General features: G+C 36.4%; 1 protein-coding gene across 2 annotated transcripts in view; it reads right to left on the bottom strand.

Moving 5' to 3' along the window:
* The window catches only part of LPIN2 (lipin 2), a 46,626-nt gene that overhangs the window by 7,694 nt on the left and 13,500 nt on the right, over window positions 1–25,432 (bottom strand). For both annotated transcript variants that reach the window (XM_066992825.1, XM_013179405.3), the window contains exons 2-16: window positions 23,786–23,986; window positions 21,166–21,261; window positions 18,544–18,842; window positions 14,535–14,642; window positions 8,635–8,758; window positions 7,656–7,977; window positions 7,292–7,391; window positions 5,966–6,153; window positions 4,985–5,078; window positions 4,560–4,629; window positions 4,364–4,453; window positions 3,565–3,647; window positions 2,294–2,435; window positions 1,308–1,456; window positions 770–856 (exon numbers count right to left, since the gene is read on the bottom strand). In XM_066992825.1, coding sequence (XP_066848926.1) covers window positions 770–856; window positions 1,308–1,456; window positions 2,294–2,435; window positions 3,565–3,647; window positions 4,364–4,453; window positions 4,560–4,629; window positions 4,985–5,078; window positions 5,966–6,153; window positions 7,292–7,391; window positions 7,656–7,977; window positions 8,635–8,758; window positions 14,535–14,642; window positions 18,544–18,842; window positions 21,166–21,261; window positions 23,786–23,977 — 2,144 coding nt within the window. In that variant the 5' untranslated portion in view covers window positions 23,978–23,986. The remainder of the gene's footprint in view (window positions 1–769; window positions 857–1,307; window positions 1,457–2,293; window positions 2,436–3,564; window positions 3,648–4,363; window positions 4,454–4,559; window positions 4,630–4,984; window positions 5,079–5,965; window positions 6,154–7,291; window positions 7,392–7,655; window positions 7,978–8,634; window positions 8,759–14,534; window positions 14,643–18,543; window positions 18,843–21,165; window positions 21,262–23,785; window positions 23,987–25,432) is intronic.

Here is a 25,432-nt window from a genome sequence, read left to right as displayed (position 1 = left end):
ATTTGTAAGGCTGTGGTTCACAATACTTCTGAATTAAATACCTCACCACTGCTACAACAGTGAAATCATCTTTCATCTCCTTCCCTCTTCTAGTCACATGAGCTGCCTCTGCAGGCTCTTGTAGACAAGGTGAGCACATTCAGGTGACTAACCCAGAGAGCAGATGGGGAAATTGCCGATTTGCTGGATGGCGTTAGCTTATTTCAGAAGCACAGCAAAGTGAGTGACAGAGAACTTGAACCAGGCTGCTAGCCTTTGTGTCAGTGGCAAGTTATTAATTAGGTTCATTTCAGAACACGAAAATGCATCCTAAGGAGAGTTCACTTGACTTTGATAGCAAACAGTAAAACACAGAATATTTAGATATTGGGAGGACACTGTTTAGGTTTGAATTTACAGTGTGCCATGCTTGTAAAGACTTTGTGATTAACCTGAGTTGGTGAAAATAAACATATGCATGACTATGAGAAGTTATTTCTATTATGGTTCTCTCTCATAGCCACAACAATATTACACAGTTTTTAAGAACTCAAATGCAGAATCAAATATTTGAAAAAGGAACTAGTGAAAGTGTTGGCTTTCATTCCTATTGAAGTATACATCTGAGGGAAAAACTTAGTTTTGTTTTTATATGACAGAAGCAGCTCCCTTCCGTCATTTAGACCAACACATCGTACTGGATTGCAAAATTATTAACAGCAATTCAATTACCTGCCCGTTAATTCCCAAATTCCAGAAAGCCCTAGTTGCTCATAAATCACATACTTACTCATTTATGGAATGATAGAGTTTTGCAATGCCCTGATGAGTCCAGTCCTTGCCAAACTGAGGGAGGATATGTCCTAAAGCATCAGACCTGAAAAGAAAATTGGAGATAAGTGAAACTAACTGTACGAGTTTCGTTAAAGACAACTATTAATGAATAAACAATTTATGAGTATTTACAGAAATACCTCTGCAGAAGGTCCTAACCATTTCAAATGAGAAATGGTACTAGATATAGTACTTGTTAGTATCTACTAGTTAGTACTAGATAGGCCATAAAGCACAAGTCAGTTTCCAAGTCAACCTATGGTTGCTAAACCGAGAGAAGTCTGACTGAAAGGGCAGTTGCCACACACTAGTCACACTACTCTCTTAAAAGAGATTTTCTGGTTTGCTGTACAAATTGAAATCAAAGCAACAAGTATTTCTTATAACTGTTACAAATGTTAAGTCACCTTAAATCAAGCTTCTTTATCTGATCTTGAAAAGCAGGATAGCATCAATAAAGCAAGATACTGTATCGAATACAAAATGATATTTACTTGGTTATTGTTCCATCAATGTCTGATATGATGATTTTGTCATTCCAGTTCCAGAGATATATTGTTCCTGCACAACGGCAAGTCCCTTGATACTGGGTTGTAATACTAAATACAACATCATTAGGGCCATCTCTGAGTTTCAGCTTCGCCTTTAGAATAAAGTGAAATATAGAATTTTTAGAATCATAAATAAACTCTCAGAAAAAGGCTTCTATAATCTTCCTCCTCTACTTTGATCAACTCTTCAAAAAAGTGAACCACGGTTTAACAATGGCACAATTTCACCGGCAAAGTCTGTTTTGTACTGGCTACAGGTATTTGCCCATAAGTTCTATATTTGATTACAGCAGCACTGACTACAGCAGTAACAAAAAGTGTTTGACTCTTTCCTATTTTAATTCTTGTTATTACCATAGGCTTACATTATTAGCAAATACTATTTGCTAACATATTAGCATATAAATAACTGATCTGTTTAGTAAACGTGTAAACAACCAAGCATACAATGGCATTTTCTACCTAGTGGGTGCTTTTCTCAAAATTCTTCCATGATGGAGATCATATATTTAGCCAGCAGAAGGAACTTGTAAATTACATTGAAACGAATAAACAGCACACCAACTTAGATACAGTTAAGATCCTGGGATATCCAAATTGCAGAAAGTGACTATGTCACTTTTTTGGCAACATATTTTTTAAAATCAAAATACAGAATCATGATCCTTAAAAAAAATAATAACGCAGCTGCCCATACTAGCAATTGAAAATACTTAAATTTTAAATTTAAAAAGAAAACTAAACATTGCATTTTAAATTTTCCCCATTCCTTTTTTCCACTGCTGAAAGAGTAAGCCAATAGCATTTTTGCCTTTGTGAAGTGTATTTATACTTACCTTGTAACAATGAGAAAAAAAATCCAACTTTTACAGTCAAACAAAGAATAGAACTATGACGCATCCCATGTGCAAGGAAGGCATGCCACTTACTATTTGGTCCGAAGAGAGTCTAAGTGACTTCTTGTAAGATGGAATGTTCCCATGGGTTGGATGCTCTACTGTAGAATCTATTTTCAAGGATTCCTTCAACTCTTGTGATGCTTCATCACTAGAAGAGTCATCTTCTGGAGGTCTAACATGACATCAAAGAGAATAAATGTAAGCGCCAGAAAGTCTTTCTTTAATGGTGAAACATTCCTACGCAAGATAAAAGTTCTGGTTATGCCAAGGATTCACTATTAGCCTGATAGCAGTGATTAACAAAGTCCAAAGTCTATTTCATGCCCAGAAAAAGTCAGTACATGCCTATAAGCAAATAAGACTTGTAAAGCATGCTACTGTTGATGAAGCTCTAAGTATTACTATGCATAGTCTAGCTGGCTCCACACATGATGAAATTAGTAAAGACAGTGTCAAGTGGTCACTAATACTGTGTTGATTAATTAAGTATACTGCAGATGAAAAGGGATACTGAGAGAGTAATAGTGTCCTGTTTTTAAAGGAAAGCTATCACAGTCACTACACTTTTTAATTCTATGTGATAAATTAGCAGAGTAGCTCACCTTTTAAGGTTATTCAGATTTGTTTTTCTGCTAATTAGAGATTTTAAGATTAAAAGTAGCATTTAATTTCTCTGAATTTCACAGTATATTCAGTTTCTTAAATCTTAAGGACAAAAACATTTACAAGTATCTTCATAAAATCATGGGAAAATATGAGTGTACATATTTAGACAAACAGTTTTGTGCTAAATACGGCTAGTTTCCAATTAATCTTGGGCAACTTGTGTATTGTAATTAATGCTATTTTATTGTTTCAATTATTTCATGTTACAAAAAATGCAGATGGTTTAAGTTATTCAAAGAAAATTACAATTATACAAAAGAACATCAAATGATATCTCAAACAATCCCACTAGTAAATTATAGGGTGGTGGCCCATTGCTAAAGGTTACCATATATGTCTTTGTTGTTCTGTCAGTTACATCGGGATTTAGGAAGTAAAAACAATAGGATTCAGGACATAACTGTAGTGTATTTGTAGTTCCTACAATGTTTACTGCCACATAATTTTGTTGAGTTGTTTGCCAAACACATCTGGCTTCTCTTCAATAGCTTAGAGGAAAACGTTTCTCCCACAGTGAACTCCTACTGAATTCTTCCTCGAGAGAGAGAGGGAGGGAGGGGACAAAGGAGGAAAGGAGAGAAAGAAAGAGGGAGAGACTATTCAGTACACAAAATAGTCTTCAGGCAGGAACACACCTACTATTAACTTGCTCTTTTATAGTTGCTGGCAGTTCATTTGCTCTTTGCGTCTCAGACTTCCCCTCTTTTGCCTCTGGTATCTAAAGCAACATGACAATAAAGAACATATTGATATTTAAGCATTTTAAAATGACCCAAGTGACCTCAACAGTTTATACGTAAGCAAACAGCTATCAGTATAGTACATACTCTACATCAAGTCTCAGAATCACTTATTCTGCAAATTATTTAACAAAAGGTTCCTTATGAAGAAGTGATCTGTTAAAGCTTTTCGATCTACCAAGAAAAAAAAAACAACACTCCACGCACCAGAAACTGAGAAATACTAGTTTAACGCGATGAATTTAGCATTAAAGGAAAGTCAATCTCTAAGCTTATAAAAATCAGATTTTTAAAAAAGAGAAAATTTAAGACATATTCAAGGTTTAGATAATTTAGTCTAAAATGGGGTGTCTCAGAATAACATCTACTGTGCACCTACTTAATTTGTGTATAAATTCCTAAAACATATTGCAGTGACTGAAGAGTAGCTTTGACTTGACTAAACTTATGGCTTAGAAGAAAGGATTTGAAGAATACTGTGCGAAAGCTGAATAAATTGTTGAAGCAACTAGGAACAATGAAAAATTATGTAGTATTTGAGATGAAATATTCAGTAGTAGCAATAGCTACTGCAACAGTGAGTAACTCCCAGCTGGCAGTCAGTGACAGAGCTGTATGAGCAGAGTTCTGAGGCACTTTTGACAAATGGAGTTTTAAAATCTTTTAATAGATGAGGAAAATATAAATCAATTACCTGTTTAGTCATGCTTTCTCTCTTGCGCCAGAACCACCACCTTCCAGACTTCTTTGGCATCTTTTCTTTGACCCAAGATTCAACAGTAGCCTGAAACAATAGGCATGTTTTTAAGTTTGTGTAGAAAAAGCAGAATAAAAAGATAACTATGTATTACTACATACAAAATCTTTAAAGAAGGATACATCTCATTTACCTTAGGCAAACTTTTCTGAAACACCTGCAAACTCAGAATCATTGGAGCAGCCAACGCCCAGTTATAATACCTGTTTTAAAACATGTTATTGATAAGTTATTACAAAACCTGAATAGAGGTAAATAAATACCAGTGTGCAGACTGCCCTTTTCTTGATGTAAAGATGCGTTTCCTGCCAACAACTAAAGTTTGTTGCAAGTGGACTTATTTTAATATACACACCAACATCAGTGCTGAAATGAAATCTCACTTTGATTTTGAACTAAAAGTTTGCATTAAATTTAGCTTTAAGCATTTTCTTCATGACCAAGAAGCAGATCCATCAAAAAATAAATCAAAATGGAAGCTGAGAAATGCACTCACTTCATATGGTAGATTTTAAGTATGTTTCTCTATGAATTAATTTTATGATACAGAGAACTTACCTGTTGTAAATCCTTATTACCAAATTAGGATTGTCTATGAGTCCAGGGTTTTCAGCAAATTCATGGTAAGTAATAATATGTTCCATGAACTTTTCTGCAATAGAAGCGGATTTGGATTAAAATTAGTAATATAAAATCCTAAGATGTCTGATTAGTCTGTATCTAGGAAAATGCTTTGTTGTTTCAGAGTCTTTGCTAATTTTGCAGCATCACTCAAGATACACTAATGTGGCCTACCTGTCAAAGAGTCTGACTGCCTTCTCAGTAGCAGGGAAAGCCTCGTAACACTTTAACAGTCACAAAAAGTAAGAAATAAGAAACTAGAAGGATTTGTTCATGATATGCATGTAAATTTCACTTGATGACTTAAGAGATGGGATGATCATTAAAAAAGTAATACTAAAAACACTGATGAAAATTATGCAGTACTAGAAGCTCACTCAAAACACATACAACTTCAATGCTGAAGTTAACGTTGTTAGCACTGAAGTTAGCACTAAGAGAGAAGAATCAACAGGTAAGAAAGCTAAAGGTTAACAAACATTTAGGATGGGAAAAGTAGAGCAGGAGATTAGAGCAGGAGATAAGATAGTCCAAGATAATAAATTAGTCTCTCAATGGCTAAAAAACACCACCAAAGGAAAACACCAGGCAATTAGGAAGAATACGGTTTGTGAAGATTTATATTGGAGTAAACAAGGAACTGCAGACAGAAATAAGAATGGTTAGTCAAATGCGTAATGTGTAGCATGAAAAAGGAGATAAGCGTTTCTCAAGACTCTGTGTGCTCTTGATTAACTTAAGGCTAAATTCCACAATCTCTGCTTGGCAAATGCTTGAGACTTGTAGAAAATGGAATATGTTTCTCAACATAAGCCTAATTATAGGCCAAAGCTTCGTAAGGTAGAAATGAGAGTATTCAAGCCACTTCATTTAACTGCCTGAGCTTTACTACCATTTATGATTTAGTTTCTCACGTACCTTTAGAAATCTCCCCGTTTTCATTGAGACCTCCACAAAGTGAGAGTGTAACATCAGGCAGGTCCATAGCAGAATCAGACATGCACTCTGTGCCACTATCGGCAGCTGCGCTTCCTACTGATTGGGGTGACTGAGAACCAGAAAGGGTATCTGACTCGGTCCACTGCCTGAAGCCTGGATCAGAATCACTATAGGGGAGGGAAAAAAAAAAAAAAGGAAAAAAAGAATCACATTTTCCATAATTATTTCACTTGCAAACAGATGTATAGATTTTAGATTACAGAACATGCTGTATGATTACTCGAAAATGATCTTGCTGTTGCATTTCTATAACGTCCTGCATCATTTTACAACATAAATACATAAATTTAATAATAAAGAGAAATCAGACACACGTGCAAACCCTTTATTAACCTCCATTGATGGTGTCCAATTCTCCTCCCAATGTCCATCTAAATTGGGAAATAATTACATTTCTTTTGTCTGCAACAAAACTGGATTTAAATGAGGAAAATTCCTCTGCATTCTATAGTCACAGAACAATACCATGCTCCTCAGTCTTTACCAGAATGTTGTAGAATAAGAATAGAAGGAAAAGGGACGTTGCTTAACGTTTTTAGAACACTGTTTGGAAAAAAACTACAATAGGTTGTCTTTTAAATAAGAAAAATACCACACTCATCTAAAGTTACAATTATTAGTAACTAACAAAATAAAACTAAAGCTTTTTACAGTTACATTCTCCTGTTGCTATCAATCCTGCCCCCAGACCCACATAAACTGAAAAGTGCACTTTTTTTTTTTTTAAACACAGGTCAACAGAAGTTAGACACTTCTTCCTTATTAGGCTGTATTTTTCCAGAAGAATGACTGTCTTGGAAGACTTTCGTAGAGTATTTTAGAAATACCTAGAAGGCTTAGATTTCATAAAATACAAAATGAGTGAATTTTGAGACTGATCCTTACATGAAGATTTTAAGAGATCTTTTTTGTCTGTTTTGATATTAAAAAACTAGCTGGAAAGAATGTACAGGGCATGTAAAAAATAAACTGATGTGTGTTATCTAGAGCTAGCAATATTTTCAGAACATACATATTCTACAAAGATGGAAGCCTCTCAGTAATAAACTCTCATGTGAGCTTTAATCATTTCTTGCCAATTCAGAAACTGATTTCCACAATGAGATTAGGACCAACTTCTCCACAAACACCTAGAAACCTAGAGTCCCATTCTCTTATTAGAGACACTTAAATCATACATGTAGTTGTTCACATAGTGCAACTGCAGTATAAGCCTAGGTTCATGGAATTTTAGTTTAAAATTACCTTTTGGGAAAGTAGAGTGCTGCAACTTCAGGTTCCAAAGCCTTTAGGTCCTCCAAGTAAATATCATCAGGCCCCTGATGATGACTTCGCTTGTGCACCCCTGTTAATTTTAACAATTAAGGTTACTAAGATGAAGCTATCCAGACACATTAAATACAAACATAATTTTGCAAGATTTATTGGAAGATATTTTTGGAAGATTTACACTTACAGCATTTATAAATTGAAGAATTTAAGTATGGTTTTAGTCAAGTAAGACTTGAAAGAGTTTCAGGAAAAAATGAAAAGGCACATTTGTGCTTTTTTCGCTACTGCCTCTATCTGGTAGATTACAATGAAGGAAATAATCGGTTTTATTATATACCTTTCTTTTTTGAAGGAGAGTCAGTTTTTGTTGTTGGCTTCGTTTCTGGTAGAGGGTCTACCAACAGTCTGGAATGATGGTCAGCATCTAATGTTAAGGAATCCTGTGGTTCTATGATTGCAGAAGCAAGAGAATCTTTAATATCCATTTGCTTAAGAAGAGGATGAGTTCTTGGCTCAGGTTTTAGTACCGTACAGACAGAATCTTTCACTACATCATCATCTTCAACTTCATCAGAGCTGAGGATGACCCTAAAATGAGTATTTTCTGACGGTGTAATGGTAGCTGTTCTGGGCTGTTCCAGTTTCTCTTTCTTGCTTATCTGAAAAACAAGACTCCAGTCAATCCTCTCACTTCACGTATTTGTTTTATTCTGGTCTGAACGTGAAACCTGTACTCAAGGGTAATTTTGTCAGTAAGCTTGGTGCCCTGATCACAAGTAAACTGGGTAAGAATTTAAACATTATTTTAGAAACATAAAACATGGCCTACCTTATTAGCAAAGTTCCCTAAAAGAAAAGCTTCATACTAGCTTATTAGCAAGTTCAATAAAGAAACTGGCAAGTCTGGACATGATGACACAAGGCAAGAAAAATGCATAAACATGGATGTGATAGGGCTTATGCCATCAGCTGTCCTGTTAGATAAATTTATTCCGCCTATTAAGGCTACCATTCCTCTGGAATGAACTATAGTTTATCCTAAAATAAAGGAAATCTGTTTCCAGAGTTGATTTTTGTCAGTTTCTATCTAAAAATTCAAAAATTTTACATCACTACAAAGTTTTCAAGAATTACTTCGCTGATCAGCTTTTGAACTCAGTAACGTCGACTATCAGGCAGCCACAAGGGGGTGCTACTTTCCTACTTCAGCTGAATTATTCTGAAGAACAGCAGCAGATTTACAAACCACTTGTAGTGCATAATTTTAAATATGCCAAAATTCAGTTCACAGAGTTTGAGACAGTAAATAACGATACCTTGGTTGATTCTGGGAATCCTCCCCATGTCCATTCCATGTGAGATTCAGATCTGAGCAAGCTCTCAGCAGGTTTAACTTCTAGTTCTGAATCACTTTTAGGGCAGACTGGCTCAGAGTAAGGGCTAGCAAATCAACAGGAACAACAAAAAAAAGCAAGAAAGCTACAGTGTTTAAAATGCATTTGTCGTGCAGCTACTGTTGGTAGAATTTTCTACAGCTTAACAGAGCTTCAATTATTCTGCATCATGGCAAGAAGCCCAGCAGTTTTCAGACAGTGAGAAATTAGGTTAAAACCAAAATCACATTAAAGGACTTCCATGGTGATCACCCTAAACAGATTCCTTCACTTTATCTGCAGTGTAGGTATAGCTCTCTCCTAAGCCCACATTCCATTAAAAAACAAACAGGAAAAAAAAGAAGTTGATTATCCAAAAGTACAGCAGAAGTCTGCTTTGAGTTCCTTTGTTCTGTAAAGATATAGCATTTAAACTTGCTATGCCAAGACCTGAGTAATGGAAGTTTTACAAACCTAACTCACATGTGAATGAAGCAACACCAAATCCTGGTCTACAGGTGGGAAAAACAACATTAGCAAGATTCCTTAGGAGAGGCAAGGAAGATTATTTGAAAACTTCCTTCAGACTACATGACTTGTTAAAGTTCCATCTTACTCCTCCCACAGCGTTTACTATCCATAAATCAGAAAAAGACCCTTTGAATTTTACTTCTAACTACTTTTAAGCCAAAAGAACTCACTCTACAAAATGTAAGAAAGGTGTGATTTCAAAAATTTCAAAATCATTTTGCTCTTCAGGTCTTAGGGAAGAAGGGAAACACATGATGTTGTTCTGATGCAGTATTTGGGGGTTGGGAAAGGTCCAAGTCTGTCCACTCTCAAATAAGGCATTTATAACTCATATTATAGAAATCCTGCTCTTTTTACACTTTGACATTTGTAGTGTTTGGGGATTGTCTGTTTATTTAAATATAAACCTTGATACTGAATACTGAAAATTTTATAGTAAATCCTACAGGCATTTCACTTATGTGTGTACATATATATACACACACACACACACACAAATATAAAACATATAAAGTTCTTTCAAGAATTAATTAATGCAAGTATCTTATCTGAAACTTTCTGGAGGTTTGTGGAATCAGGGTTCCACAATAAGAAACAGACATTTGAAGCAAGCAAATCCAATCACCTGATCACAATCCAAACAGTAAGAGTCCTTAATAATATTTTAAGGGATATCAGAAAATCCAAGGTAGCAGTACATTTAAGCAAGTCTACAACATGCGATTCAACATCTCATTGTTCATTTCCAGTCTTCATTGTCCAAAGGACACAAAAGAGAAATTTCCTAAAGAAATTGCCCTTTCTACACTGTTAGAAGAACTTAAAGCAATATATTGATGAAAATACATGCACATCTTTGTTACGAGGAGGAATATAAGCTCATTTTCCTTTGGTGTCAAATAATTTGTTCTGCCTACATCACAAGTCAACTGGAAGCCATGCAGACCTATTAACCTGTTTCTTAGCCTAATTCCTAATAATCAGCAGTACCTGCAAAACACTGTGTACTTCAGGGCAAAATCTGTTCCATTTCCCCCGAAGTGCAAGTTTTCCATTATCATTGTCAGGGAGAAGTTTTTACTCAAAAGGCCCATGCTTGTAACAGTGATCCACTCATGCTAACATTGCTTGTTAAAACAGGAAAAACATCGATGGTATCAGGCAACAAATAGCTGACGGTTATTCCTTTGGTTTTATTCTAGTGAATAGGACAGTGGTTTGAAAGGAACCAGTGTCTCGCTGGAAGACTTAGGCTGTTATATTCACTCAGCTCCCTACAAAGGTTCTGAAGAGCAAGAGGACCAATCTCAAGAAAAAAAAAAAGGCAAAAACCCACAACCAGCTTTTCAACATCTCCAACAGAAAAAAAAAACAAACCTTCCCCAATTTGAGTAAGTCATGATCACCTACCACAATGGTTAAAATGGAAGTCTCGGAAGATACAGGTTTGAATGCGTAGTACCCATGAAGGAATCTTCTAGCCTCTTATTAGAAGAAATGAGACCAGAGAGCCAAAAGACCTGTGACCACCTTCCACTTTTTCTCCATTTGAAGTATCATTCTCTATGCCTGCCTTTTGTGATAGAAAAAATGAAACCACATCCTAAGGTATTCCTCTGCTTCAAAATGAATGTGGCCCCACTCTCAAACACAAAACTACTAAGTAGATCTGTTGACACCACCCTAATGAATAAAATATCAATTTCAAAACACACCATAGTTTACCAGCATAAATCTGCCCATCTGTATTGACTGCTTCTATTTATTTTGAGTAGGCAACAATGCAATGCCTGTTCAAAGTTAAATACTGCTCCTTAAATAAAATACCTAGCACATTTGAAGACAGGCATGGCCCCACTACATATACACACAGCCTTCAGTGCAAATAATTAGCATCGTATCTTGTCCCAAGAGTAAGCAAGCCTCCTGTCTCTTAAGCTTTTATCAAAGAGATTGCTCTCTGAAGTAGGAGCAAAGCTTTTTGGATTTAAGAAAGAAATCCTATGACTAAAAATATAAATGATTTACTTAGTACCTTTCCCCTAGACTTCTGTTACCTTAAACGACTCAACTTCCTTCTTCCACATTTGTAAAGTGTGGAGTAGTTACATATTAGTAGCTAAAATTCTTCAACATGTACAGTCCAAATATACACTCACACAAACCATGAAATGTCCAATCTTTTGGGGATGGACTTCTGCCCACAGAAGCTGTGGATGCCCCCTCATTCCTGCAAGTGTTCAAGGCCAGGCTGGATGGGGCTTTGGGCAACCTGGTCTGGTGGGAGATGTCCCTGCCCACGGCACAGGCGCTGGAACTAGATGATCCTTAAGTTCCCTCCTGACCCAAACCACTCTGTTGAGAATTTTTGCTTTTGCAAGAGATCTGTTCCCATCCTGCCACTGTTAAAGTGGGTATTTGACATACTGAGGTTCTGTTTCTGTGGTTGAAAAAGAGTCATAAGGAAAGAAGAGAAGCAAACAAATATGAGCTTCATGTCTTAAAGACTAGTTAATAGTTAGACGTCACTCAAAACTATCAACGTCTTGTTTTAAGTGTACAGTCATACAACGAGAGATCATGTCACCACTCAGCAGAATGCCAAAGAACTGCTTCTTAGAAAGACCACTGAAGTATCATAACACCTGCAGACAGCGCTTTGTAGAAAGACAAATGGAATTCCAGGTGTGCAACTGTGCAAATGTAGCAAAAGAAAGACTTTTCATCCAAGTCTGGTAAATTCCAGTGAAGGTCCACCTGATGAATTAAGTGGGCAATATATCCCTGGTCCCTAAATTTTTGATAAAAGTGAACCCACTGCTCACTTTGACAGTCTTTGTGAGGACAGTTTCTCAGAGTTTAAAAGTATCAGATATCCGACAGCATGAGGCTTTCTGAATGGTCCCCATTGGGTAAACAAAAAAATAACAGAAAAAGGAGCCATCCTTGCACTAAGGTTATTACAAGAAATCTCATTGATGAGGCCTAAGAAGGGAGAAAGGCAGATTTGCTTTGGGACTCAAGTGAATTTATCCCTCAGATGGTACCTAAGTATTAGGATGGGTACAGCTGGACATACTGGTCTGTGCAAAAGAAAATATACCCATATATGCTGTTGTATATAGAAAAAAAGACAAATAAGGGATTAGATTTCTCAGTACTGCAGAAGTGAGAGACATATCTATCTGCCAGATTGGAGTCACTTCAGTTAATGCTGTGCACCTGGATAGGAAGAATACTGACATCCAAACACTGACACAGGCTAACCAAGAAATGGAGCACCTACTCTCTTAAATGGCAATTTACCAACCAGTCACCCAGATACCACTGGAGATGAACTACTGCGATAGGCAGTACCTTCACTAAAAGTTTTCAAGGGTGCATTGACTAAAAGAAAAGACCAGAAATAGCAAACACTATATTCACAATCAAACATGTCTATGCCCTGTGAAAGTTTCATATGAAAACATCTCAAAGATTAACATGCGTGAAGTAATCCTTTTTGAGATAAGGTAACAGCTAAAGTTACCATATTACAGTAAAAAAAAAAAAAAAAAAGACTATTAGCTGTTCCAAGTCTGCCAAAAAAGAGGTTTTTATAACCTCTTATTTCTTTCACTGTACGATGTATGCATTAAAGAATCTTTCTTTAGTGACTCAGGAGAAATAATTCAATGTAAAACTTCCCTTTTCCCAGATAGATTTTCCCCACCCCATCCCCCCAAAAAAAGGGCAATGAAAATTGGCAATTTCTTTGTTACTGGATAGCTTCTTGTTAAAAAAAAACAGACAGACCAGGCATCTCACAAGATTCACAGACAAGTTGCTATAGAAGACTATCCCAATAAACATGTAAACAAGAAGAAAGGAGATTAACACTGAAAGGGATGGATCTTGTCTCCTAGATATAATCTGCTAGTCTACGTTAGCTAGAGTTCAATAAACTGAAAAAAAGTACCAGCCTGTCTTGATGAAGGACTTGATGTTCCAATTAACTAGATAATATAATCCATGTGACACTGTATCATTCAGGGTCAAACACTGTGGATGCTTTTCAACCACAAACCTTTAGGGAACATTTGAACACCACATCTTATTAAGCACAATTGAGGATGTGGATGTCAGCCCAAAACATAAAAAGGAACAATAATAGGATTTCCTGTCCAACTGCTTCTGAGAGGCTTCTGTTCATTAACAAGCTGTGACTGGGGGAATTGGGGAATTAGCAGGCACCAAGCATGGTGTGGTGCATTCAGACTTACTGAGGCCATGGCCCTGGAAAACACCCAAAGCAGGGAGATTATTTTTAAGTATTTTCTGAAGCTTAATCTATATTCTGCTGTATTGGTACAGAAAAATAGGCACCTGGTACACTGAGCAGCTAAAAATGCAACAATGGCCATCACACAGGGCTGACCAGTAATCCTCCCTGACACCAAGAACATATCTGCTGTAAGGTAGGCTCCTCAAACTGAAAAGCAGTAAAACTAGACACTCACCAAAGAATTGACATGAATCAAGATGCTGATCAGCGTGCTATGTGCTACATACACGCCCTTCCCTATGCTCAGTGTTCAGGTAAAATTCACCTCAAGGTCTGCATCTACTTACACTAATAGAGATTAGCATTAGAGTGGTAAAGCCAAACTTCGGAAGCATGAGTCTTGAAAAAGCTAGAAACTGAATGCAAGTAGAACGTAAGAGCTTGAACATCATAAACCGAAGAGCTTGGGTTTATAAACATAAATGCCCCAGTCACTAACTGAAAATTGACTGGTGAGCCTTATCATGCAATTTGTAAGAATCCACAATCAGCAGATGGTGCTTCTGGTATCTCTGTGTTAGTGTTCCAGCAACTAGCAAATCCTCTGTTCTGCACTGCAATGATTCAAGCTGAGGACCTAGCTTTACCTCAAGTAATTTGTACCTGACAAGTTCTAACTTACATACCCAATGCTTCTGCTTTATGGCATATCAAATGTTACTTATGCTACAGTGAATCGTGGGGAACACAGGAACTTTACATATCTTTCTCAACAAAATCTTATTAATTGCATTTTCTTTCTTTGGTAGTGAATTTGAGCAAGAACATTTTGTTCATTTGAGGAAAAAATGACACAACTTTGGTTTAATACATAGAGTGGAAAGTTCCCAAAGTTCCAAATAAGCAGCTCATGCTACATTTGGTATCACAGAACTTGACGAGTTGGATAGCATTACAGATCAAGAAATTTAAAAAAATAATAATAAAAAGGCACATTTATTATAGTCATTCACCTTTATATGCACAATGACATTACAAAGTGACTTACTTATCCAGAGGAGACCAGTCTCCATCAGATAAGGGGTAATGATCCTTTGAGTGATAAATCAAAGATTCCTTTTGTTCTTCGCCTTTTGGTGACGAATTTGAGGATCCTCTGCAGAAATAACAAGGGACATTTAATAAGTCAACTATAAGAAATCCGCATTACTAATTCAGTTAGAAAAGTGACTTCACATGCTATTAAAAATCCAAGATGAAAAGGAAGTGTACAGCTTAAAGAATTAATTGTTTGCAGCACACCTGTATACAAACTAATTATTATAGAAACTAACACTTTAAAATATTACAAGTTTAAAGGGTCTCTGATACCGTGTAAGTTAATACTGAGCAAAGAATTCACAATAACTTAAGTGATATCACTCTCTTCAGCCAGCTAATACTACCAAAACCCAAAGATGAACCCATAACCCTCACTTCAGAATCGCTGAAGAAGTTAAAAAGTAGTTTGACAACCTGTTTTAAGATTGCACATTTCACAAATTAAGTAAATAGGGGCAGCTACTGGCCACACAATTCACCCAGAAGTTTGCATCATGGCCACACAGTGCAAATAATACAATAAAGATGAGTCTGAAACTTCAGTGTAAAATGCAAAAAGTTACTTTAAGACACTATTATGAAAGAAAGAAGAAAAGTTGTATTTACTCCATTAGCAGCATGCTTGCACTGAACCTCTTTTGTAGTGCTAATGCTAATTTATCTTATGGACATAGAGAAGATTTTAACAATATATATTAAAATACATAAATAGATTTTACACACTTATTTAATACTGCAGTTTACTTAGACTGTAAGCAGTTAGTGATCTCTCATTTAAGAGAGTCTGTGATTTGGAAGAGTCTAGACTCTGTTAAATACCGAACTTAGAAATGTATCTTAACACTGCGTATTATTATTCTTATGAAATGATATTCCTGGTGATGAAAGCTTGACTTGTTATTATAGCTGCAAAGACTTTTGTACACACCTTTTGTACTCAAACCAAGCTAACTGTGATAGAAAAGTTTCATACTATTTTATTGTAGCCAGTGCTAAGTATCTAAAACACACGCAAAAGTTGTTATCAAAAGATTAAGAAAGCACACTAGAAAATGATTACAGAGAGGTCCTCAATATTTTGACTTCAGAGGGTGGGCAAGATGATAAGTAGGTGGTACTAAACAGATTTTATTCACCAGCAATTAGCCACCGAATGAGTTTACATGAAGGACCAGAAAAAAAAAATTAGAATAAAATCTCTAAGTGAATAAATCTCATCTCTAAGGTTAAAAATACAAACACAGTCAAAGATCACTGAAAATAAGAGGGGAGAATTAATATTAGATCAGTGTATACCAATTTGTAACATCTGAGTTTAGAATTAATAGTAAACTACTTATTTTGCAACGTTCATAAAGACTGCTACCACTTCCTCTCATACATATCCATTTGATGTAGCATCTAAATACTGAAGATTTTAGAGACAGGTAACTTCTTCCAGCTTGATGCACTGCATGGCTGGTTTAAGAAACCAGTGAAAGCCATTTAATGGCATTATGTTAGAATGTTCCAGAAGGTTAATGTACATTTAATGCTTTCCTGAAAGCACATACAAATTGTGCGGATTGAAAGTGAAAATCATTTCCATTTTACAGGGTTGGGAGCAGTCGTGGAGCATGACCCAGGACAGACACAATGCAACACCCTTAGCCCTAGAAAAATAACGCCCTCTATTTCTGAGTGTATGCACTAATCTCAGTCCTGCTGGTATTTTAGATTATTCAAGCATTTGTAACATAACTAAATCTACAGCATACCATCATAGCTAGAAGAGACAAAGGACATTTTAAAAAAAGTTGCATAAACATGTGGAAACAGATTCTGAATTTTCCCGAGGAACAGGAAACAGCTTGTTTACCACTCTGTAAGGGAAGAACTAGGTAAGACATGATGTACTGGTACCTATGGCTGAATTTTTGACCTTCCTGTTGGAACTCCACCCTCCCTTTTCCTTTCTCGGAGTCACTCTGCAATCTGAAGATATGTCTAATAGCAGTTTAAGGTTCTATTTCTTTACAGAGAGTTTTTTTCAGTACCAGGCATTTATGGATATCACACAGGGCTATAAAACACTTCAAACCTACTGATATCACCTTACATCCCCACAGGGTGTGTGTGCACAGAAACCTTATGAATGTTTTTCTACAACAGTATCTTCAGCTGGGAAAGAAACTTTAGACGTCTATTGCAAAGCATTTTATTTCCTGCCTTGGTAGGCCACTGGAATGACTGTCCATGAACTCCGCTAATAGATACATAGCCATGAACTTACTGTCTCTGGGCTTCAATTACTACAATTTAATTTTTCAGTCCTGCACTTACTGATCATTCATAGGAAAACAGCATTCCTTTTTTTTTTTTTTTTAATAAAGTCACCTTCCTTTCACATCACAACACAGAGAAGGCATTTCTACTGCCATTTTTGTTATTAAAAGTATTCTGGTTTACAAATAAAAAGCCTTTTCAATCCTTCATTCTAGACAGTACAAAAATAAAACTGGGGTAACCTTTATGGAAACACTATTGCTTGGTCGGCTATGACTAGACCAGATATTAGTCAAACCCACAAATTTTTACTCATCTCTCATCATATTAAGATAATTGCTGGAATATTAATTTGAATTCTGAACACATGTTGAAATTGACCACTATTGATGCAACATCCCAAATTTGCAGTGAGAGAAAATGAATTTTGCAATGATTATCATCATCTGCAATGACTTATTAATGGAGACTAAATCAATCACAGGGTCTATTTGCTTTCTTCCTATAGCTGATGGTTACTTTGATTTTTGATGTTTTCACTATGACAAGATATTGTCGTCTTAATGCTCTTGCACTGAAGCCTGATTAAAAATCTTGCTTTTCTTAAAATAGAAAAAAGGGAAAAAAGGAAAAAAAATCAAGCCAAATGAAATACTAAATCTTCATTTTCAACAGAGCAGTATCTAAATGAAAATTCTTTGACATAAGCATGACAATGAAAACGAAGACAAATGAAATAGTAATACCACGAATATTCTATAAAACACTTTCAATTCCAAGTTTTGTTGTGTTTTACTGGGCATAGGTGTGATATCACTTAGACTCACGTTCTTCTTTTGCACTGATCTTTTTGACTGCTACTTATTAAGCTTGAGACTCCCCTGAAGACCCATACTGAAGGAGAGATTTTTCAGTTACATTTTATTCTTTTACCAAAGCATTCTTCCATTTCCCAGACCAGATATAGAATTTACTCATACTACATTTAGCAGTAAAGTTGTCCAATAAAGCACCGAGCTCTGTTTAAAAACTAACTTCACTTCTTTTATTCAGCAGCCTAAGAAAGCCCCGTTGAGTAGGCTTTTTCTGGATTTTAAATGTTTAAATACTTGATAGCTTTCTTTTATGACCATGATCCTTCCGATCATTTGTATAAGCTCCTAACATTTCTTAGTATGTGTTATAACTTTACTGCAAGCTCCGATTTACTAATAGTTTATCCACTTCAACACACAAGGCTGATTACTCCCCACCACAACTACACACATGTAGAAAGTTCTCTTTATTAATGCAAAGGAGTGTTAATTTTTGTAGTTTTTAGTTACTGAAATAAACTTCAAGTTACAAGAGGAGTCAGATGCCGTGTACTAGAGACATTCCACACCAGAGTTTACTTTCAGGTTTCCAAACACTACTGCACCACCCTGCCTCTAAGAAGGTACACAACAGATCAGGACAAAACTTCTTTATGAGAATGGACTTAAATGGATTTCATGTTTACAACAAAATGGCCAAACTTGAATGACTCTAAGAATACGGAAGGTAACAGTTTGGGATTTTGTTTGTTTAATGAGAGCCTACCTACAGCCTATTGAAACTTAGGCATTACTTGCATAGAGGAAAGGCACAAGTCACTTTTAAAAAGTTCAGTAATACCAGTAAAAGCACTCAGCAAATATCTGATAGTTTACCTTAGGGGTTGAACACTTTTCTCATCATCTGAGCTTATTTCCATTTCAAAAATCTCTTCTGTCCCAGTAGAAGACATTTGATCTTCCTTCCTGGTATCTTGCTTGTATTTCTTTCTTCTTCTTTTTTTCTTTTTCACAGAACCTGGGGTGAATACAGTCTCTGGTTCCACAGAGTGTGGAATTTCTGAGTTTGCACATGTCCTCTCATTTTCACCTGATTTCAAATGATTGTCACTGTCTTTAAAAAACTGGTCTTCAGTGGGTATTGGAGATGTTGCCAAATATGCAGGAACTTTTTCCTAAACAAAAGAAAATAAAGCACAAACTTTTTTTAAAAAATAATTTTGTTATGTGCATACAGGATAATTATGGCCTACAGACTAATTCTTGTATCTATTTTTAGACTTGAAACCATACAATAGCCCAGCGATATAAGAGGCTGATATCCAGAAAGGAAGTTCACTGGAAGGGTTACAGAAAGTTCAGATAAATGAATGTTAGTATTATTACAGTTTTAAGGCACACACATATTTGATTTTGATAGCAAAACAAATACTCAGTCACAACAGTTCTATCCATACTTAGCAAATGCATTACTAAAAACAGGCTAATTAAACCCAATGTTACCTATTTTGAAACAGATTCATAGAAAGTTGTTGGAAGGCTGGATTACAGAAAGGTTGGAAGGGATATCTGGACATTATCTGGTTCAATCTTCTGTTGAAAGTAGGGCCTTGGGTTAGGATACCCATGGCCACGTTGAGTTGAAGTCTCCTCCCAGTTCCGTGTTATCCACAAAACTGAAGGTGCATTCAAGCCTTGTCATTCATGTCAGACACCATTTACATAAAGTATCTTCCAAAAAGATAAACTTAACTATAATTTACTCAGGTTAAAAAAAAAAGAGCAAAACCAAAACCAGCACCAACCCTCAATTAACTACAGAAGCAACAATCCAGATGAAGAAAAAGCTTTACCAATCAACCACTGTGTGTTTGTTTACATCAGAACAACAAGCTAAAACATATCAAGACCTAGACTGAAAGAAATACGCTGTGAAGGAACAAATATGAAGTGAACAAAAAGAGAAGATAACGGAATTTCCATGGAGGGGAAAAAGAAAAATTTATGGGCTCAAATTAATGGTAGCAATAGAACTAAATACTCAATGCCTGTGTGTGATGTTTCTTCTGAATATCAAGTTCTGAAAACAGCAGAGACTGACCACTTGAAAGAGCCTTTCCAAATTCACTGAAAACTCTGATGAGAGCTTTAGCGTTAAACACAGCTTCAGGAAGTTACCACAAGGAAATGTTGACCAGCAGCAGAAATGCAGAGAAGAAAGCATCTGTGAGCACTAGAAATAACTCAATCCGCTGCTTCTCACCTAACTCAATCTATAGTTTCAGCATGAACTACCAGCTTTCCAGAATACATCATGCACAGGTAAGGGACTTCTAAGTTAATATACAACTTCTGCTCAAAGTTAATATACAAAGTTAGCAGTAATCATCCTTGCTTTCTGAAAATAATCTTAGGACTGATCAGTTCCCATCAATGGCTAACAACTTGCAGCTATAAAGAACCACTTTCAGTTTTGATTTTACTCATGGTACATGTTACAACAGAACTCATGCTTGCTTTCTCTTAAGTATTATGAATTCCTGCCCCAACTTATTTAGGACACTAGTCTAAATGCTTGTTTTCTTCGTCAACTTTAAGTAATATTTATCTCCTTTTGAAACGAGTGCTTCCTCCATTCCCTCACAGTAAACAAGCACTGTCATAAGCTAGTAAGAGGATCAAGCGCATTTCCTTGAAAGACTGATTCCTAATAGCAACAGTGAATGCACACACTTCATCTTTTACTTTGCTGAGACAGATTTTTTTCCCCTTTCTCCTCTATTTTCATAAAACCTTTTGGATTTTTATATTTAAAATTCGTTTCCTTTTATCCTGCTGACTATCCTTCCTGATGCAGAAGCAATCAAAACCAAAGCTCTATACTGAAAAATATTGCAATTACACAGGTTCCACACCCTGAGAAAACTCGACTAAAAATGAACTATTATTCCTGTGTTTTTTTTTTCAGAAGCTCATTATCTTCCCATTGGAAAATGCCTTGGGACATTAATTACTGCTTTCTAATACAAGAAGAATTCTCAGGTTAAAGCACCTATTGCTAACTGGTGAAAGTTTCATAAATAAAATTGTGAAAAAGTATGCTAAAAATTGTAACACAAAAAATATGCCAAATTAATCAGCCTTCCTTAGTACAGAGATTTTAATGCAAGCTATAAGAACATATGACAAAACGTGATTATAACACATGGCAATCTGTATAACTGCAGGTATAATCTGTATAACAAGAATGAACATACTAAAACAAAGTAACTTTCAAATAATGGTCTAATGGTAATAATCAACTAGTTACTTTATTATCACTGGTAACATAACTCTATGAAATACCAAGCACCTTGGTAGCACATGAAAGGGGTGTAAGACTCAGTCACAAAATCTAGCTTTCAGGAGTTACCCTATTGACAATACTATATTAAGCATTTTCAACACATTACTCTGTTAACACAGCATCGTAGTCATCATAAAGCACAAAGCTCTTACATTTTCCTCCTCAGTTTCTTGTACAAAGAAAGCTTCTCCATTGTCACCCAGTTTCATATGAAGATCAACAGCATCACCATTAATTTCTATATCGATCTGTGGAAAGAGACAATTTAACATGAATAATTCATCACAGGGGAAAGCACTGACCTTGAGTCTTGCTCATCTCTGATAATAAACTTTGTTCCATTGCATAATCATCACTCTCTTCCTCCTCTGCTTTCTGAAAGAAGTTTGTTATAATGGTCTTCATTTTGTTAACTGAAAATACATCAGGCTATTAGTAGAGATCCTATAACCTACAAGAAAAACTGAAAACATCTGATGACTAAACCTTGCTCACCTGATTTAGAGAGCTAGGAGCATAAATAAGCACTGATCTAGTCTTTCTTTCCTGGAAGAATGCCGAACAACTGAGTCTATTCACATTCACATACCTAAAGCTCAAACTGAATTGGGGCCCAGTACAAACCAGTCACAAAGACGAGAAGATCAAGATGGAAAACTGGAAGCCTCCTGAAGGCAGTATTTTTTCTGAGAAGGAACCTTAACCCCATGCTTCCAACAGGACAGATTTCCCACAATTCTTTCTGCAACTCAGATACTGTTGTTTCAGATTTTCCTTCTCATGAGTTTATGGGAATATGACATAGTACCACAACTCTTCTGAAACCATAGTGCTTTTGCAAGAGGGAAAATGTTTTTAGACTCATTAAAAGGTACTTTATGACATTTATCAAGCTCAGTTTCAAATAACTCCTGCTGTGTGTGTATCTCACTTGCTCTACAGACATTAGGCATTTAAAGTACAGCTGTATCACCTCTCTTATACCTTGCTGGAAAAGCGTTCATGATGTAATTTGTTGCAGAACTGTTAAGGAAAAAAATAAAATCAGTTTTTTTCAGCAGTGTGCTCATTAAGAAAACACTAGCAAGTGGGAACTCAAAACAAAACAAAAAGAGAAACAGAAGAACTGCTGATAGCCTGTGTTATGATAAATGCAAAACCTTAACGCGTGTAACTCTGAGTATGACCATACCATTAACAAAAAACTGCCCAAAACATAATTGCTCTTTTAGCAGCACTTCTTTCTCCTTTGACAACAAAAATATAAGGATAAGGGTAGTTTCCTGCAGTGACATTTCACTTCTTAGAACAGCTGTATATAGTCCTGAAGTTTTATGATCTGTTTAAATCAATCCACTCTTCAGTAACACACCCACAGGCAATGTTGTCATACACAGTACTCCCTACTGGGAGTACTTATCATTCTTCCAAGGATGTAAACTCCCCCCCCACGATAGATTCATTTTAAATCAAATTAACAACCCAATCCAGATCACTCCCTAAGTACATGATTACTAAAGCCTAGGCAAGGGGATGGCAGCACCACAGTCTCAGACCGGCCAGACAGGGAATCGTACTGGGTACAACTCTTTTTAATAAGCCCACCAATGAACAAAGTTTAACCCCCAATTTTCATTTGCTTGTAGATACTAACAATTGCATTTTCTACTGCATATCAGCATTAAACAAAGATAATCATAGAATGGCTTGGGCTGGAAGAGACCTCAAAAGATGAGTTAGAAAAGAAGGAAAATTACTGAAGAAAGTTAGTTCCAACAACCCTGCCATGAGCAGGGACACCTCCCACCAGACCAGGTTGCCCAAAGCCCCATCCAGCCTGGCCTTGAACAATTAATTCTAGGGATGGGGCATCCACAGCTTCTCTGGGCAGCCTGTGCCAGTGCCTCACCACTCTCTGAGTGAAGAATTTCCTCCTAATATCTAATCTATATCTCCCCTCTTTTAGTTTAAGACCATTCCCTCTCGTCTTGTCATTGTCTGCCTGAGCAAAAAGTCACTCTCCACCTTTTTTTTTTTTTTTATAAGCCCCCTTTAAGCATAGAAAAGCTGCAATGAGGTCTCCCCAGAGTCTTCTCTTCTCCAGGCTGATCAGCTGCAACCCTCTCAGCCTTCCTTCATAGGAAAGGTGCTCCGGCCCTCTGACCATCCTCGTGGCCCTCCTCTGGACCCACTCTAACAGGCTCTCAGCCTTCTTGTGCTGGGGGCCCCAGACCTGGATGCAGGGCTCCCAAGCGGGGCCTCACAAGGGAAGAGCAGAGGGGGATAACCACCTCCCTCCACCTGCTGGCCATGCCCGTATTGATGCAACCCTGGCAGTATTTATGACAGGTCACCAACCCTTAAGATATACTCTATTTATCCCCCAGACATTCCAAAAATAGTTGCTTTCAGCATCAGGGATGCATTAAATGCATTAAGCATTTATTTCCCAGCATACTTGAATAGATAAATAAATAACCATGTAAATATTTTAAGACTGAAGTGTCTGTGCTTGTAGTATTATTCTTTATTTGGTAACTTCAAGAGCTGTCAAAACTTTTTTAAAACAGCATTTTTTCTTGCAGAATCCTTAGATTACCACAGGAAGTCCTGTTTTGCATTCCAAAATTATCACTCTGTAACAAGAAACTGCTCTATACTTAATGAAGCTGCTAACTGGATATGTGGGGGGCTGGGAAAGGAAGAAAGAGGGGAGAAAAAAGGGAATGCATTGGTATTCAAAGCTTTGTTTTGGCCCACTTTCTGACTTACCACTTTTTCTTTAGAGCGCAAGACACCAAGCTTCCCGAAGCGGACATGAAAAGGAGAGCACTGGTATGTGCCATCCTGCTGCCGGACCACAATGACATCAATGCATCCTGAAAGGGTAGCCTGATTAATGCCTTTGTACAGTTCCTTCACAGTAACCAGGACTTGTCCCGCAAGTTGTCCTACGTAGTTCATAGTCTGAGACTAAGGAAGAGAAGAAAAAAGTAATTAAATAAAGTAAAAAGAAGTTTTTTTTTAAAGTTAAGTTCTTTTAAAAATCAAAATACATATGCTATATCATTTATCAATTACTCTGCTTAATGTAACAAGCATTACAAAAATGCCTCAAAGAGTCAACAGAATTTTGAGCCAATTCTCACCAGTCTCCAGATCATTCTTAATAGTTTATGATTAACTTGAGCATACGATTATTTAGTATTTTAAGGTAAATCTTGATTTACGTCATTTTAAAACCTGAAAGGCCTACATTCAAATGATGCTTAATTACTCAGATAGGCTCAACAGAGAAATTTGTTCTCTGAAGATTGCCTATATAATACAACTGATCCTCTACTGAAAATAGAGATAACTATACGTAAGGATGCAGAAAACCTTAAGCATCAGAGTAAGTTATATAGAATCTACGACATGCAACTCTTCCTTTACAGTGCTGTATTTTAAAATTGGCTAAGTCACCTCAAATTATCAAAAGATTTACTGGGAGATGTAAGCTCCCCAGAGGAGTTTGGAAAAAACAAATGGGAAAGAAATCCATTTTTTTCTTAAATAAGGGAAGCACAACACCAGTGAATTTATTCTGTCACAAAACAAGTGCTAAAAACTCTTGCAACATAAAGTTATGGGCTTGTAAAATCTTTTTTTGAAAAGCACTGCCATTGTCTTGTCCTGAGCGCTCCTCTCATCTACAAGAACTAGAGGACAACCTACCAGGTAACAATCATTATTTCCACAGAAATTATATCCAAAGAGTAAAAACTAAATACATTTTCATATGCAAAAGCAAGTCCTAACCAAGTTTACGCAGTCATGCAACAACTTATTTTAAGTGTAAAGATCTATCTTAGTAACTACAGAGGTTTCACCAAGTTTCAGTCAAGAGAAAACAAGTCTCTTACAGTTTTTGCAGTTGTTTACACTCCTGACATCAGGAAACTGAAAAGAACAATTTTAGTGTAGGTTAAGAAACCCTTGCTAAATAAGAGTGAGGGAGCTTAGGACAGAATAAAAGGAAAAGAAGATGAACGTTAAGGTTATGCTCTAGTCAAACTGGAAAGAAACGAGAAATGCAAAGATAAACAAAGAACACATACAATCACTTATCAGCTATTGTAATCCATTAAAATACTTAAGCAACCTTCTGAGTGATTAAGTCTTTCAGACTAAGAACACAACATGAGCTATGAAGCAAAGTCCAAAGAACATCTCAGCTTTAATAGAAAGAGGAAGAAAAAAGTGTTCTAATGAAGAACTGAGTGCAACCTTTCCTCATTCTGCCCTCTCCTGTCTCCCACCCAAAAGATTGCTACAAACCCATTTCAAGTACATCCAAGAGAATGCACAACTCTGAAGTTGAAGACACTGTTGGGAGAACAAAGAGCCACTGCAAACAAGCAAAGCACACAAACACAA

Source organism: Anser cygnoides, chromosome 2 (assembly GCF_040182565.1).
Source record: "Anser cygnoides isolate HZ-2024a breed goose chromosome 2, Taihu_goose_T2T_genome, whole genome shotgun sequence".
NCBI lineage: Eukaryota > Metazoa > Chordata > Aves > Anseriformes > Anatidae > Anser > Anser cygnoides.
Note: the sequence above shows the minus strand (reverse complement) of the source record. Positions and strands in the feature narration are given on the sequence as shown.